The 15,785-nt window shown below is 34.4% G+C and overlaps 2 protein-coding genes across 2 annotated transcripts; one reads left to right on the forward strand and one right to left on the reverse strand.

Moving 5' to 3' along the window:
• The first annotated feature begins 1,521 nt into the window (after positions 1-1,521).
• LOC120627708 (acylglycerol kinase, mitochondrial) lies at positions 1,522-5,988 on the forward strand. Its single transcript, XM_039895735.1, has 4 exons — positions 1,522-1,717; positions 3,264-3,444; positions 4,378-4,495; positions 5,134-5,988. The coding sequence occupies exons 1-4, from the start codon at positions 1,608-1,610 to the stop codon at positions 5,976-5,978; spliced, it is 1,254 nt and encodes a 417-aa protein (XP_039751669.1). The 5' UTR covers positions 1,522-1,607; the 3' UTR covers positions 5,979-5,988.
• Positions 5,989-7,016: 1,028 nt separating this feature from the next.
• LOC120627350 lies at positions 7,017-13,601 on the reverse strand. The gene is made up of 7 exons (XM_039895336.1): positions 10,688-13,601; positions 10,389-10,448; positions 9,975-10,305; positions 8,951-9,649; positions 8,641-8,792; positions 8,092-8,265; positions 7,017-7,209 (listed from the first exon to the last, which is right to left on the reverse strand). The coding sequence occupies exons 1-7, from the start codon at positions 13,387-13,389 to the stop codon at positions 7,062-7,064; spliced, it is 4,266 nt and encodes a 1,421-aa protein (XP_039751270.1). The 5' UTR covers positions 13,390-13,601; the 3' UTR covers positions 7,017-7,061.
• Positions 13,602-15,785: the final 2,184 nt, after the last annotated feature.

Here is a 15,785-nt window from a genome sequence, read left to right on the forward strand (position 1 = left end):
TATTACAGTGTTTAGAAATCTACATTTCAAGTTTGTTTGTGATTTAATGTTTTGTGATTTATCATCCGGAGTCATGCCCCGATTTTAACATGGAGTATAGAGGTAAGGAGAGTAATCTTATATGGGAGAAAAGTTGAAAAAGTGTCCAGTTGTTGCGCTAAATAACAGTTCAAAAATCCTCCACAATTGCGCTGGTGGATGCATAAGGTATGGTATGAATGTAGCAATTATAGCAATTGTAGATGAATTGAAGTATGCCGAGTTAAAAAATTTAATGTCATTATCGACTAAAGTAGATAAAGTAGTTAATTATTGAGAATTTCAACAACTTACGTTATTATAACCAAACGAGCGTTTAGAGTGATTTTATTTCGTAAACAGTAAATAGTACGGTTATTGATATATAAACATTTAATTTCATGAAAAAGTGAGTGAATAACAGAACAGTTATGGGTAATGATGTTATCAATAAAATGGACTTATATGGTGGACTGCGGTTTGCAAGTAATCAATTATTTGATATGACAAAGCAATTGGAAACGTGTGTGTTAAGAGCTGTCAGTAAAAACTTGACTAATGTAGAAACAATTTGCGGAATAACTATGGAACTCAGAAAAGAAACTGTTATGAAAATTGGGTGCTTGCAACATGAAAATAGTTTAACTGCAAAGGTTATAGATATTTATATTGTTATGCGCGCCCATTTTTTGGCTAAGTCAGAGAATAAGCGTTACGAATTAGCAAAAATTAAAACTAAAATGAATCGAAAAAATGCCAAATTATTATCATAAAATCAATACTTGCGATATTTTTTTTAATTTTTAATATTTAATTATACTATCATTTATTATTTTTCTTTTTTTTTAAATTATTAACAATGCTTAAGAATAAATTAAAAAACACTATTAAAAATTTATAAAAAAGAAGTTTCTCTTTCCTTGTTGGTGTTTTCAAGCCTACTCTAACAATATTTATATTTGGCGCTTCTTTTAAGAGTTACCCTGATGCATATGTGGCGCCACCCTAATTTAATACATTTTGACGACACTTTTTCATATACACAGATGACTCTCCTTACCTCTATACTCCATGGATTTTAACCTCTTTTTGGGTATATTAACTGCTGTAAAAAAAAGTTATGGTTACGTTTAAGAACTGTTAATCATTTAGAAACACAATTTGTAAAGTAGTCTGATCCTCAATTAATTCATTTACGTAGGCGTAGTTTACAACTACTTTTGAAACGTTAAGTTAAGTTTGTTTGTAGTGACTCTACCATGCACCGGTTCGGGATGCAGATTCTTTTCTCTAGTCCTTAGTTATTGAGTGAAAAGCTAAAGCTGTATAATAACTTACATTCACTATCGTTTTTAACGTAAGGAATTAATTAAATTAATGGCTTCTGCAAACTCATTTCACTTGACAAAAACAGATTACATATGATATCTTATAAATATTTCGCACTTGCGCGGATAGTGTGTAAAATAATTGATCACAGATAAACAAAAACTGCCAAAACCAGCTGACATAAACAGCTGATTAGTGATTACTAAAAAATAACCAAAAATTGTACCTACCTATAAACATTAAATTTATTTATTAGCGCAATGGAGCGAATTATAAAAATCGGCAAGACGTTGCGCAATAATTGGAAGAAATCTGTTTTGGGAGCGGTAGTCCTGCTTTATGGCGCTGCTACAGCAAAAGAAAAATATGAGTAAGTTACAAAAGTAAATTACATAGGCCGATCTATTTTAGTGTTTCAATTCAATTCAATTCTTGTTTATGACTTTAAGTGTGTCAATTGGGCACAAGTTACATCGTCAATGTCGTGTCGATGGAGAAGGCACGAAGGAGATTGATCGGTGAAAATTATTTTAGTGATAACAACGAAAAATGTTGGAAAGCGAGTAAGCCATCTAAGACTCTTCTCTACTAATGTAAACTGAACTAGAGATTGGAGAGGGTGACCGGTTGGAATCAAATTAAATACTAATTGCGACGTATATATTTAGTAAGCGCACGACCCGTTCTTCTTCTTCTGTTCCTGGGCCTTTTCCGCACTTGGTTGGTCTGGGACCGTCCGTTGTACGTATGGCCACTGATGCGGCTCCCCGCTGGATCACTCCAGCCAGCCGAGCTCGCTCCAAAAGCTTAGCAGGCCGCCCAGGTCGCCGAGTGCTTCATGGAGTGTTGCTGAGGAGCCAAGGTGTGCTGCGCGTTGTTCTGCTACTCCGTTGCATTGGAGCATTACGTGTATCGGTGTTTCCTCCGCCTCCATGCATGCTCTGCAGAGAGGGCTGTCAGTTATACCTAAAATGGAAAGGTGTTTGTTTAGTGGGCAGTGCCCTGTTATCATACCTACAACTGTCCTTAGTTTAGGTCGATTCAGTTGTAGTAATTTTGTTGTTAGTCGTGGGTTGAGAACTGGTACGGCCTCCTTCGTGTGTTTGCACTCTTTTGTTTTTGACCATAGTACCGAGTGTGATGTTTGCGTCTGGTTGTGGAGCCATGTTTTGTATTCAGTGAAGGGTATGGGTATGATGGGTTCCGGTCCAGCTACCCTTAGTGATGCTGCCTGACGCGCTAATTCGTCGGCTGCGTCGTTTCCTCTGTTTCCGTTGTGACCTCGTATCCATTTTAGGGTTACTCTGTTGGATTTTGATAGGGCTTGTAGGTTCTTGTGACAGTCGCGCACGACCCGTTAACGTCGCCGCCTGTGAGACACTGCGTAGTTACACTGAATGTAAAAAGACATGTATGATACAAAATTTGCTTACGCAGTAATCCACACACCATCACCTCCTTCCCCTCCTCGTATGCAAAATCTTTTCTTAGTGTCCAGCTAGCTGCTCCTACGGGATCTTCTTTGGTTTTTTGCTATGTTTTCCAAATGTCGAGATAGACATAAAATAAGTCTACCATTTTTGGATCTGGCTTATATTTAGGGTAGACACGGTTCCTAATATATTAGACTGCATCACCATTAGTATCCTTCCAAGACAATGTCTAACTCATAGTTGGATTTGCGAGACTACCAGAGATTCATTAACAGTCCACTGTTGGACTAAAGACATCCCCCTGCAGCAGGTGTTGTCCACAGTGACCACTTTGGTCAGATGGGCTACTGCCTCATACTAAACGTTTAAATACACCTGTGGTTATTAAATTCTGATCTGTCACCACATGGCATGGTGCAGATTACGGGTTGGGATTATATGGACAGACACACAAACATACAAACAAAGTTTATTCTGTTTCAGAATTAGCATCCTTATGCAAGCAGCGTGTAAAGAGGCAGTTAAATATGGTGACTCAGTTATACCAATGGACAGAAATCCTACCCTAGTCACTGTTATACTTAACCCTGTGGCTAATAAAAGGAAGGCGAAGAAGGATTTCGAGAAATACTGTGAACCGTTGCTGCACCTTGCTGGATTGCAGGTTGTATCTTTTTCTAAGCATGCCTGAAGAAATGCCAGTGTTTGCTGACCTACCTTGCTCATCAGTGAGCGCTGTGGTTTTAAGTGGAGGGGTCCCAAGGTTGAGGCCTGGCAATTTTAGGAATTTATATGGAATATAGATTTGATATAACTTTCTTAACATGTTAACCTATTACCTTATCAAAATTAAGCTTAATTTGCTATACTCCGCGAAAACAGGAGAATCTGTGTGGTGTAATTTATTATGAATAATTGTTAAGATGAACAATTATTCATTGTAAAGTCAACATCTCCTGATGATGCTCCGGTTTCGGAGCGAAACGTGCGTAGAGGGTATATTGCCGAAGATCTGTTTGGTGTGGCGTATAAGGATTGATGAAATTATAAATTACACCACACAGATTCTCCTGCTTTTCGCGGAGTATAGCAAATTAAGCTTAATTTTGATAATATATCATGGATTTCCGCAAAGTAACGCCTGCTTCTATCCAACCTATTACCGTCTAAGACAGCATCATCACTTACCATCAGGTGAGATTGCAGTCAAGGGCTAACTTGAAGAGCAATAAAAAAAAATTGCTGGTCATTTGATATTTGATGTGAAGATATTCCTTCTTTGCGGCTTAGATGTGACAGGTCCCTGGTGTCACTTCAATCCATTTTGATGTTGATAACTACATCTCCTAACAACTGTTGGTTGCAGCCAGCAAAAGCAGCAGTTAAATTTGCATAACAAATGACAGAAGAGTCATGCTCCCCCTTAGAGCAGGTTTCAGAGATACATTTAATTCAATTCATACATTTGTCCATGAAATTTCCATAAAACATGACCAATTGAGTAAAATTTTATCCTTTTTTTTTTCAAAAATCCTATATATTAAACGTGATGAAATTGGATTAGATTGATTATTAACTAGGAGTGTTTATCTAACAGGTAGATGTGATCCAGACAACTTCAGAAGGGCATGCCAAGGAAATAGTAGAGAGCCTGCATGGTACTGAAGCTATTATTGTGGCTGGTGGCGATGGTACACTGTCTGAAACAGTAACAGGTACGATTGAGGCAGATTGTTTGAAAAAAATAAAATTTGTTTTAAAACTGCCGCTGTAAGAAAACAGGGTTTATCTATGGTACGCGTGCCAGTCTTTGGCCGTCCGCGCGGCATGTGTTTGTATGCTCATAGAAGTTCCTTTTTTGAAGATACATACGTAGCGGCCAACGACTTGGGCGTCAGCTATAGCCAGAACATAATGTAAGGGGAATAAAATCTGAAATCTTTATAATACGTCATTTCACACCTTTAGCGTAAGTGTAATTTAAAAACGAATGCTATGCTAACTAAATGTATCTATATGTATAGAACATCTCTATACTGGTCAACAAGTTACGTAATGATATTGGCAAGCCTTAAAAATTTATAATATATGTAGCAATATCAGTACCCAGACATTGTCCTGCTGATTCTGTTTTTTTTTATAATATTCAGCAAAATGATTTTCTCAGGATTAAATATATCATACGTCAATCTTCGCAAGGTATCTGTCTGGAGGTAGAAAATCTCATGCTAGGATTGTTCATGGTCTTACCCGACCTATTGTATAATCTTGCTAACGGCAGTTCAATAAATCCATCCTAGTATTTATATATGTATGGTCGCTGAGCAGTGACAATGACATTTTTTTTTGCCAGGATTACTCCGGCGAAACGACGAGGCCAACAGATTTCCGCTAGGCATCCTTCCACTCGGTCGAACAAATAGCCTCGGCAACACCCTTTTCCCAGGCGGCGAAGGAACAGACAGAGTCAAACAACTCATACAAGCTTGTATGGCAATCATAGAGAATAATACAACATGGAAAAATGTTATGAAAATCGAGCCGGTAGCAAATGAAGACGAGGTACCAAGTAAGCCTATTTACGCTCTAACTTCTATAGAGTGGGGTGCGTTCAGAGATACATTAGCTAGGAAAGACAAATACTGGATATACGGACCATTACGTGAATACGTCTCCTACATTTTTAATGGTTACAAGGACTCCATATGCTGGAACTGCTGTGGTACATTGAAGTATACCCCACCGTGTTCAGGATGCAGTAATTGTTTAAGAAGGAAACCGGTAATTAAGAGAAAATGGGCGTTTTTCATGCCGACTACTCATCAACAAACATTGCCGCAGACAAATTGGGCGAGCGTCGAAAACCCAGAATGTACAATAACTAACGAATTGTGTTTTAAGACTTGCGATTTCCAAATAAAACCAAATGTCAGTGATGGGCTACCAATGCTGATCGTTGGATTGGGAAAGAATAACTACAGTTATATAGAATTCGTCTCCGATGGATGGAGACGTGCTAAATATGGCGATAATATACCGGAAGTTGTAAAAGCTAGGACAGTTGAATTACAACCATTGGATAATAAACCCGATTTGGTTCTTTCCATCGATCAAGAAGAGTTTGAGGTGAAACCTGTTAAAATAACTTTGTTACCAAATATGGTTAAGTTTTTCTGTAGATCTGAAATAAAAGGTTAATACAGAAAGATATGTGTGTGTTTTTAGTTCCATTTCCAATTATTCGGTGAATGACATTATACGCGTATATATACTGGGGGCTTACTGCCATTGGTGAAAGCAGTACTATTTTTAAGTGTTTTTTGACATCTTGACATCCAAAAATAAGGATTATAAATCCAAAACGTCTAAACTATTTAAATAATAATGCTTTCAGCGAAGTAGTAGCATTATAACTTGTGAGCGAATTTTTCGCTAAGCGCTCGCGATTCCCCTAAAAGCTCTGTACCTGCGCGTACGCAGATGTTGACACGCTAAAAGACTTCGATTGGTATACTGGCCATTACGTGAATATGTCTACTACATTTTTAATGGATACGTGATTGTACTTGACGAATACATACAGAATAATTACATTCGATTGCATAAAAGTAACGATACTTAGGCCCGTTTTCACTGAACCTAGGAAACACTTAAATCGGATTAATGATTTTAGTTATGCGTAGACAAAAGAAAGTTTCACCAACTCTTAGATGATGTTAGGCGCCATCTAAGTTAGGTCACTAATTCGGCAGTGTGTAATGTTTAGGGAGCTCGGAAACTGACACTTGACTGACCTGATTTCATCATATATCATGGATTTCCATTCATGGATTCCAACACCTGCTTCTATCCAATATCCAAATATAAATTCGGTTTTTTTTAAACCTTATATCCACACAAAAAATTAAAATATGATAATACAATCACAAAATACCTACCTACCCATATTAGGGAGTTGCCTATTGAAAATCGATTGGTGAAAGGTAAATGTATCTTCTTTGATTAGACGTTATTTACTTAAGCATTGCCTTATTCGTCGTAAGTGAAAACGGGCATTACTATCGCACCTAGTAAAAACGCAAAGTCAAACCACGGCGACCAACTTGTGTCCTGCGTTTGACCAATGACAAGACTCGCTCGTTAAAGCAAAATTTGCGATTGGTCGAAAAAAATAAATCTGCGTACAATCGATCGCTGCGTTCGTTATACACATTATTTAAAAAAAAAAAATGTTAAAACGTTGCAGACTTATTATTTAAATAATAAATTACATATTAACAATTACAACATGTTTTGTCTCGCGTATTCCCATATAAATATAGCGGCTGTGACGTGAACGTTCAATGATCGAATGACTCCCTGCTGCGGTATTTCTACGCAATGATCCATTAGTGGTAGTAGATCACACGGTACCCCCTCCTTTTCATTCCTAAAATTTAAATGTTTAAAGTTACTTCTTATTATACGAAGTGTAGAGTTGGAAATATTGAGGGATGCATAAGTATATTTCAAAAGAAATCACCCTGTAAAAATTTTAATTCAAAAGAAGCATATAAACGAATTCAAAATATTCTCCGGTTGATAGATTCTCCGGTTGGAAGGTGCTCCAGTTTCGGAGCGAAACGTGCGTAGAGAGTACAATGCCGAAGATCATACATCATAAGATCATACTCATTTATAATGTAGCAGTATACGTAGAGCAGCACAGAAACGAGTTTGACAAAAGGAGTCATTGTTACTTACGATACCCTCATAGACTTCTATCCAAATATCACAGCCTTAAAAAAGCTACAAAGACTGTAGCAGGCATGGGCCCAGAAGTTTTTAATAGGATACCAGGTAGCATAAGAGATGCACCAAATAATAATTTATTTAGGAAAAAACTGAAGACTTGGCTTGTCGAGAAGGCTTTCAACAGTTATAATGAATTCTTGGATAGTAAAATATTGTGAAGATTGACTTTACTTATTTGTTATTATAGAATAATATTATAATGAATTTATAAAATTATAATATACATTTGCATGAGACAATTTATTATTGAATAATTACTTTGTGACGTATAATATTAATATTTATGAATAAATGACTATTGACTATTGACTATTGATCTGTTTGTCTGTGGAGTATAAGGATTGAAGAAATTATAAATTACACCATACAAAAGGAGATTTCTGCTAAGTAACGCCTACTTCTCCAATCCAATATAAATATATAGGGCTAACAAATGCAATGTATTTTTTTTAAAATCAGACCGATAGTTCCACGAATCGTAACCGGACCCTCATTTTATTACGGTCCCTTTACTTACCCAAGCAAGAGTAGAGTTTTCTTAGGAAACTTGAAGCTTTGTAGATTTGTGCTGGTAGAGGTCTGTTCTGCAGCGACTACAGAGTAGCCCTCAGTTTTCTTCACCATCAAGTAGTCCTTGAGGGGGTTTCCAGGACGAACTTCCTCAATGGTTACCCATCTTTCGGCAGATACACTGTAATATTAGGTGGCCATTAGACTTCAATCTCGCTTCAAATCTATGGCCTTGAATTGATTAATCTTGGTTTTTTTTTTATTATATACCAAGAATAGAGACGGATCTAAAAGTGATCCCTGTGGGACATCAAAGGCAGATTAGTCTGACAACTTAGTTTCTTATGCACACACAAGTTGTTTATCTCAGATAATAAGCAGTACAATATCATTTTAGCTTTATACACGATATAATCAAATACTTCGGATCAGGCATAGCAAAATTTGTTCTAAAAGTTTAGCGCCAGCAACCGTTGTGCTGCGCAACACCTTAGTAAGTGAAGAAGAAAGTTCAAAATTTTAACCGAGAAGAACCTCCTCGATTCTGGTGCCATACCTTAAACCCTGGAATTGCTTGTCTTGCAAATGCCTCACACTGTCTACAACGTAAGTCTGCACACCAAACACTTCACTGGTCCGGGCCATTCCCCCCAAGTTTGGCAACTTGTCGATAAGAGACGCCACCACTATTAGCTCCGTTTTATTATTCTGCAAACGTTAGAGGGTAGTTAGTCTCTATTGCCATAAAACCGCCTTCGTATAGGTATTCGTATTATGTATTGTAAAATGATTAACTTGTTTTAAGTTGTTTTAATTTGTAAGCAATATTACATCACTGAGTAAAATAAAAGTAATTATACACTCACATTATTCTCACTATTGTATACATCAATATCGCTCATATTTCTCCACGGTACATATTTTTTCTGTATTGTTCCTGTATCTTTTAAATTATCAAATTCTTTATTCACAACTATGTCGTTTGCCTTTAATTTAAGCACATCTGAAGTTTTCCGACGTTGTTCCTTCCATTCATTGTGAAATTCATCATCTTTAACTGAACTTAAATTGACTTCAATATGACTAAGGATATCTTTAAGAAAACCATCCTCAATGGTAGCATTACTTGATACGTCGGCTAGTCGAGGTAAAATCCAGTATATACCACCTGGTATAAGATCTTCAACTATATCAAACTTATTCACGAAATAATCATTTTTAAGTGTCTTAAAACTTTTGTCACCAACTTTTGCAATCTCTTGTAATGTGATATTTATAACTTTAATCACATACGCAAACTTTGAATTATCCAACTTATTCTTCGACAAATGCTCATTTGCTTCATAAAGTATGGAAGATAAATACTGAGCTTGCAAACGTATACTGAAAACTGGACCCATAATATGCGATAAAAGAAACTGCATCAAAAAATCATATTCTTGGTTGAGGCAAATGCCAGTTTTTAATTTGTGTAACACAATCCAATGCATTATGATAAATTGTGATGAAAGGGGTACATTGTTTGACTTCAATTTATGTAGTATTTCCTCATTTACGATACTTTTCTGCAAGTTGATTTAATAAAACATTTCAATTCTTTACAGAAACTAAATAAATCACATTAGACTATGGAAGCTGGAACAATATTGTGTTGGAAATTTACAAAGGAAAATAGCCAGTTCTACAGTACCATTAGGAGGCAAATAGAAGACTTATTATGCATAAAATTTAAAAGATATGGTCAGCCTCTGCAATTATGTTCAATACTTGCAGAAACTGAACTGCAGTGCCACAACTTTTAAGTTGTTGAAGTCATATAAATATAAAAAATTAGTAAACCACACAGTCCTACTGTACCAACTTCTAATTAAAATAATCTTAAACACTAACCTTCATGTAATAATACAGCGATATATACCATTCAAGACATATTCTTTCAAAAGGTTGATGAGGTATTCTGCCTAGAAACTCCATACACCACATAGCAGAACTTTCAATTTTAACATTTCTAGATTTCAGTAAAATGATAAGCAAGTTTTGAACGCAAGCCTGTAAAGCTTTTTGGAGATGAGAATTGATGTGGTACCTCTGTTTAGTTTTAAACAATTCTTCAATTTTCTTAATCATAAAGCATATTAATGTGTTCAGTACTTCAGGCTCAGATATTTTGCTGACTATGGAGGCAGCTATTAACTGGATGTGTGAATTGAAATAGATATTGCTGTAAAATGAAATCCATATAAAACATGTTTGCAGCTTACATTAATATATTGTTATTTGTTAGTATATTAATAATTTACCTACTGTTTATCTGCTCCGTAAATCGGCTCTCGTAATATTTCTAGTAATGCATTTTCAACTATTCTGAAAGTAAACAAAATAATTTCAGTATTGCTAACTAAATTAAGAAATAAGACTGACTGATGGCTTTGATGGAATACATAGATACACATTACAGATAAAACCTTGGCATACAACAGTGGAAAACTTTTTAAATACCATTTTTCCATTATCTACCAAATTAAATAAAATTTATTACTAAAGAAATTTGGCAGATAGGTGAATTGTTCATTGTGATTTGGCATTGTAAAATAAATACTTACTTATGGTCTTTTCTTGATATTACTGGATTCAATACAATTTCGCTCAACACATAAACCATGTGGTTGTATTGTGAAATGTTTATTTTATTTAGTTGCTTGACCAAAAGGTATAAAGGCATGTTTTTAACTGACGCATAATCAATAATTTTGGTACAATATGATAGTACAATGTTGTTATAAACAGGTTTTTTTAACAATGCATCATGAGTGATCATAATGATAAATTCTTTCATACATATTGGATATTGACTATTTGATCTTAGTTCTTCTATTTCTATCCACATTCTATTTAAATACTGAATTACATCGAATTTATTGTCTTTATCATTTAATACTGTGGGAAGTATTCTGTTCATGATCCTGAGTATCCATTTGAGACATCCATATCCGCCGCTTTCTATTACCACATTGATAAATCCTAAAATATTTGACTCCAAGTTCCCACTTTGAACTAATATGTTTACTATCTCACATGACTTCTCATAAAAAGCATTTCTTAATCTTCCACAATTCTCTTTATTCAAATTATCAATAAATTTAACATTGGCAATCATTTCAACAACTGTTTTGGTATCCAACAATTCTTGTTTGTAATTTTCGATGAACAATGGAGACTTTAACAAATAACATAATATAAAAATGCTCAAAACTTTCTGATCTATAATGATATCATTATCTTGCAAACAACTTGTTGTTGCTTTATACAATAGTAACATGATTTCTTTTTCAGGGAAATTGCTTTTTTTTGTTATAACATCATCTAAATTTTCAAACAAAAATGTTATCTTTTCAATATTCAAAACCATATCACTCACTAAAATGCTCATAAAATATTGCAGCAGCGTTTTTAATTTTTTTGTTGAATTGGTATTTATTTTGTCATATATACCACCATGTTTTTGTAATGATTTATTCAACAAATTAGCTATAAAAATAACATGTTCAAAACATTCTGTCTTGTCAGAGTATGGTCTATTACTAATGTCTTCTATTTTATCTAAAACTTCATCAATAAAATCTAAGAAAACTGAATCTTCATGGCCGTCAAAGTATAATAAAGCAAAATCAATATTGGCATGTGATGATGATAACAGTTTTAAAAAATCAACTGTATCTTCTTGTGGGATGACTATGTTATTCTTTATAAAATTTTCTAATGTATTCTCAAATTTAGACTCTCCCAATGTTGTGACTTTATCATATTGCAGATATGTATATACAGGAATATATTTTTGCCAAGGTAAATCTTTGCAACAGTTGCCAATTAAATGGGATATGTTTATGTGTATGCATTTTCTAATTATTACATTATTGCAAGGTATTATAGACAGAACACTTACAAGATCAATCAAAACTGTTTGATCATTTTGAGATAATACTCCATCAAATCTCATTATGATTTTTGTTACATGGTACAGCTGTACTGGTGACCATTTGACTAATGGTAAAGCTTTTAAGATACTCATAAGTATTGCATTATCTTTGATAACATTTATCAATTCATCTTTAATAATATTGCATTCATGTAGATGATCAGATAGTGCAATATCATTAATTGCTTCCAATATTTTTTTAGCTTCAAAAACACTGTGTATGCCATATTGGAGGTGGTAATGCAAGCATCTTAATTTTACGTGAGTGTTATCATGCTTAAGGCCTATGTTAAAAGCACAGTTTAACCAACAATGGCCAATATCTTTTACAGCTTCAAATAATTTGATTGATGGTAGAACAATATTACTCTGTTTTTCTTCTAAACTATCTATAAGTATAAAGAAGTTGTCCCACATTTTTTTTAAATTGTCTCTATCACCACATGTCCATATGAAACTGCTCTTGGATGATATATTAACATTCTTTTTGGTTTTCATAATATAGTCTATTGCTCTTTTGGCTAAATACATTGATTGTTTCCTAGCAAATGCATCTTCTGAACTTAAACCGAGGAAAATGAAATCCCAAAACATACTTTCAAAAATCAACTGAGATTCAATAGTTGTCCTAGAATCAGCTACCGGTAGGTAGTAATTTGATAAGCAACATATTACTTTCAATGCCACTATACTCTCCTCATCTTTTAATTCTTTGAGAAAATCCCATATCCTATCGAGAATATTAAAGCCTTTTACAGTAGTAAAAAGGCGGGGAACAGTATTTGTTAAGAAATATATGAAGATCTTCTCTTCTTTACTACAAATAAGGTGTTCTAAAGGTGTACTGAGAAATGGTAAAGACAAATAGGCATTACACTTTTCCACCGCATCTAAAATACTTCCACATATTTTCATATGAAGAAATGTTGTTTTGAGCTTCTCTAAGTCGGTCTCTGTGCATATAACATTTGTATGGGCCGGTAAATATATTTCTGCAAGTATTTGCTGTATTAAATGTTCCGATTTGAATACAACTGTACTCGGGTTCAATGAAAGAACTGTGGAAATTATTTTACATACAGCATCTACGTTTTCGTCATTTATGACTGTAATGAGTTTACCAATGAAGTGGTATTCTGACTCGTTATCACATTCGCTGTTTTCGCGAATGTTTATTAGTTGTTTGTAATTTAGCAAATGGATGAAATTATTTAGATGTCCAGCAGTAAAAGTGCTTCGTTCCATCAAATTTTTTGCTCTCAGGTCTATGATTTCCTCGTCCAAATCAAGTAAATCCATAAAAGACAAAATTTGTTCATCAGAATTCATCTTAGGTTATGCTTCCCGGTTGGAACGTTCAGTTACTAATTCAAGTAAAAATTCAGAAGTTTTACTTTATTATCTATGATAGTCACTTTAAATTGCATTTTATGATTTCCAGTGGATATGAAACACCCAAAACAATACATCAGCTTTTCAACATGTAAATAGCGGAAACATTCGAAATCAAAGTATAAACAATCAACTTTCCATTTAAAAATATACACCGTACACGTGAAGTGTCAACTGTCAACTGTCAACATCATACACGTGTGTCATGTCAACATCATAGATAGGTACAAACGCAAGCCATAAAAAAAAAAAAAAAAAAAAAAAAAACATCATAGATAAAATGACGACAAAATAAATACATTTTAATCCCTCGCCCAGTGAACTAATCATATATTTGTTTTAAATATTAATAGACGTATGGTAATGAATAATATAGCCTAAAAAGAAGCGCGCTTGCCTAGTATTTTCCAATTAATTCCACGTAGTTTTGTGATTGTAAATATACTTTTTTTTATAGAAACAAATAACATACTTTGTGAATTGAATAGGAAGTGTTCAATAAAAATGCGTGTTGTGTTTTGATTGTTAGATTAAATAGGAAAAATCATGTTTGTGAATGAACTAGCTGACCCACGCAACTTCGTCTGCATCAAATCGGTTATTATCGGTATTATAGTCGTAAAAATGTAATAGGCCCGTTTTGACATTTGTCATCGCGACGTAACTAGTTATGGAACCATAAGACTCTGTACTCGATACTCACGATAAATCAATTCAAGTTTGTATCAGTACTTGATTGATATTATTATGTATTGTAAAGTGTTCGTTCGTTCAAAGTATTCCTTTAACTTCACAACCAATACGCGTGACTGGCTGTTGATTATACGTCCACTTTTCAACATGTTGAAACAGAGTTAGTACTATACAACAACAAACACAAAAATCGAGTCAAATCACTATGTTTAATTTAATGTCCAAAATAGAAGAGCCAAAGTTAACGTAATAGTAAACAATTTATATCAAACTTAAACGAGCGCACAGTCAACTTTACAAGATGAGGAACGAAAAACTGCGCAGTGCGCGCGAGGACGCTTCAGTCATGTGCCGCTTGGTCAGATACATCATCTCAGACTCATTATTTAGAACCCATTTTGAGAACCAAGCTTATTCTTTGCAGTAAAGATAACTACACAATATTTAATTTCGATATTAAGTAAAAAAATGGTTACAGCTAGTATAAAAAAAAAAAAGACTGAGAACGTAACTGTTTTCGGAACGTTTCGCAACAATTATAAATTGCATGCTACTATGAAGTAAGCGCAAAAAGAATACTCGCGATATAGTCTTTCATATTATTTAACGTCCCAAAAAAATTTACGTATTTTTTAAAACACTGTATGTAATTGATTTTTATTTTTTTGTTTCTTTCAGTTTCGTTCCAAGTTACATTCTATGGTCTTGCACAAACGTCAAAACGGGCCTATTACATTTTTCCGACTATAATATCTTAAAAAAAATCAAGAACCTAATTGCAGCGCCACCTACCGGGTCCAGTTTTAATCCAAACTAAATAATACGTGGCCTTGCTTTTATCATTTCTATACCCGTCGTAACTTCTAAACGATAGGTCCAATTTGAATAATTTATAGAGGAATTTGCAGGTACATAATCAATTTTAATTTCAACTATTTATTTGTATAAGGATTAATATCATGATAGGAATCTCACCACAGAACAGACATATAGACACACACACATGCACGCACGCTGATGCTTGTGCTGCTTGTTTTTCCGGGCTAAAAATGTAACCTTTGTCACTTTTTAGGTCCTCAACTATCCTCAACTATGCATGAGTTCTTTGCTTTTCTGGGATAAAAAAAGCCTATGAACTATTCCGGACTATATTGTATGTCTCTGCCAAATTTCAGCCAAATCGGTTTATTCGTTTTGACGTTAAAGCGTAACAAACATCCTTCATCCTTCCATCTATCCAGCCATACATACATCCTCACAAATTTTCGCATCTATAATATTAGTAGGCCATATGCCTTGCGACTTGCTGGTCCTTTATCTCTGACAATATTTATCTGATTTTCATTAAAATTAGACAATGCATGCTTGATAGTAGGTATATATATATAGTAGGTATATATATACACTTTCAAATAAAAAATAATTATTAAAATCGGTTCAAATTTAACGGAGCTTTGTAGTAAAATTGATAAAAAAAATCCTCCCATTTCCCGCAGGAAACTTGTTGTTTATCGGGATAAAAAGTATCCTATATATAGCTATATTGACTCGGAATATCAGCTACCACGATTTTATTTAAATCCGTTCCGTAGTTTCAGATTATGCCCGGACAGACAGACAGACGGACAAACATTAAATAA

The sequence above is a fragment of the Pararge aegeria genome, chromosome 11 (genome assembly GCF_905163445.1).
Source record: "Pararge aegeria chromosome 11, ilParAegt1.1, whole genome shotgun sequence".
Lineage (NCBI taxonomy): Eukaryota > Metazoa > Arthropoda > Insecta > Lepidoptera > Nymphalidae > Pararge > Pararge aegeria.

Bases quoted from the DNA above. Each gene is read 5' to 3' on its own strand.
- LOC120627350 (XM_039895336.1), bottom strand. From the start codon at position 13,389: ATGAATTCTGATGAACAAATTTTGTCTTTTATGGATTTACTTGATTTG. The intron at 10,306-10,388 runs GTAGGTAAATTA...TTCATTTTACAG, and splicing joins ATTTACGGAGCAGATAAACA to CAATATCTATTTCAATTCAC. The intron at 9,650-9,974 runs GTTAGTGTTTAA...ATCAACTTGCAG, and splicing joins CGCTGTATTATTACATGAAG to AAAAGTATCGTAAATGAGGA.
- LOC120627708 (XM_039895735.1), top strand. From the start codon at position 1,608: ATGGAGCGAATTATAAAAATCGGCAAGACGTTGCGCAATAATTGGAAG. The intron at 1,718-3,263 runs GTAAGTTACAAA...ATTCTGTTTCAG, and splicing joins ACAGCAAAAGAAAAATATGA to AATTAGCATCCTTATGCAAG. The intron at 4,496-5,133 runs GTACGATTGAGG...TTTTTTTGCCAG, and splicing joins ACTGTCTGAAACAGTAACAG to GATTACTCCGGCGAAACGAC.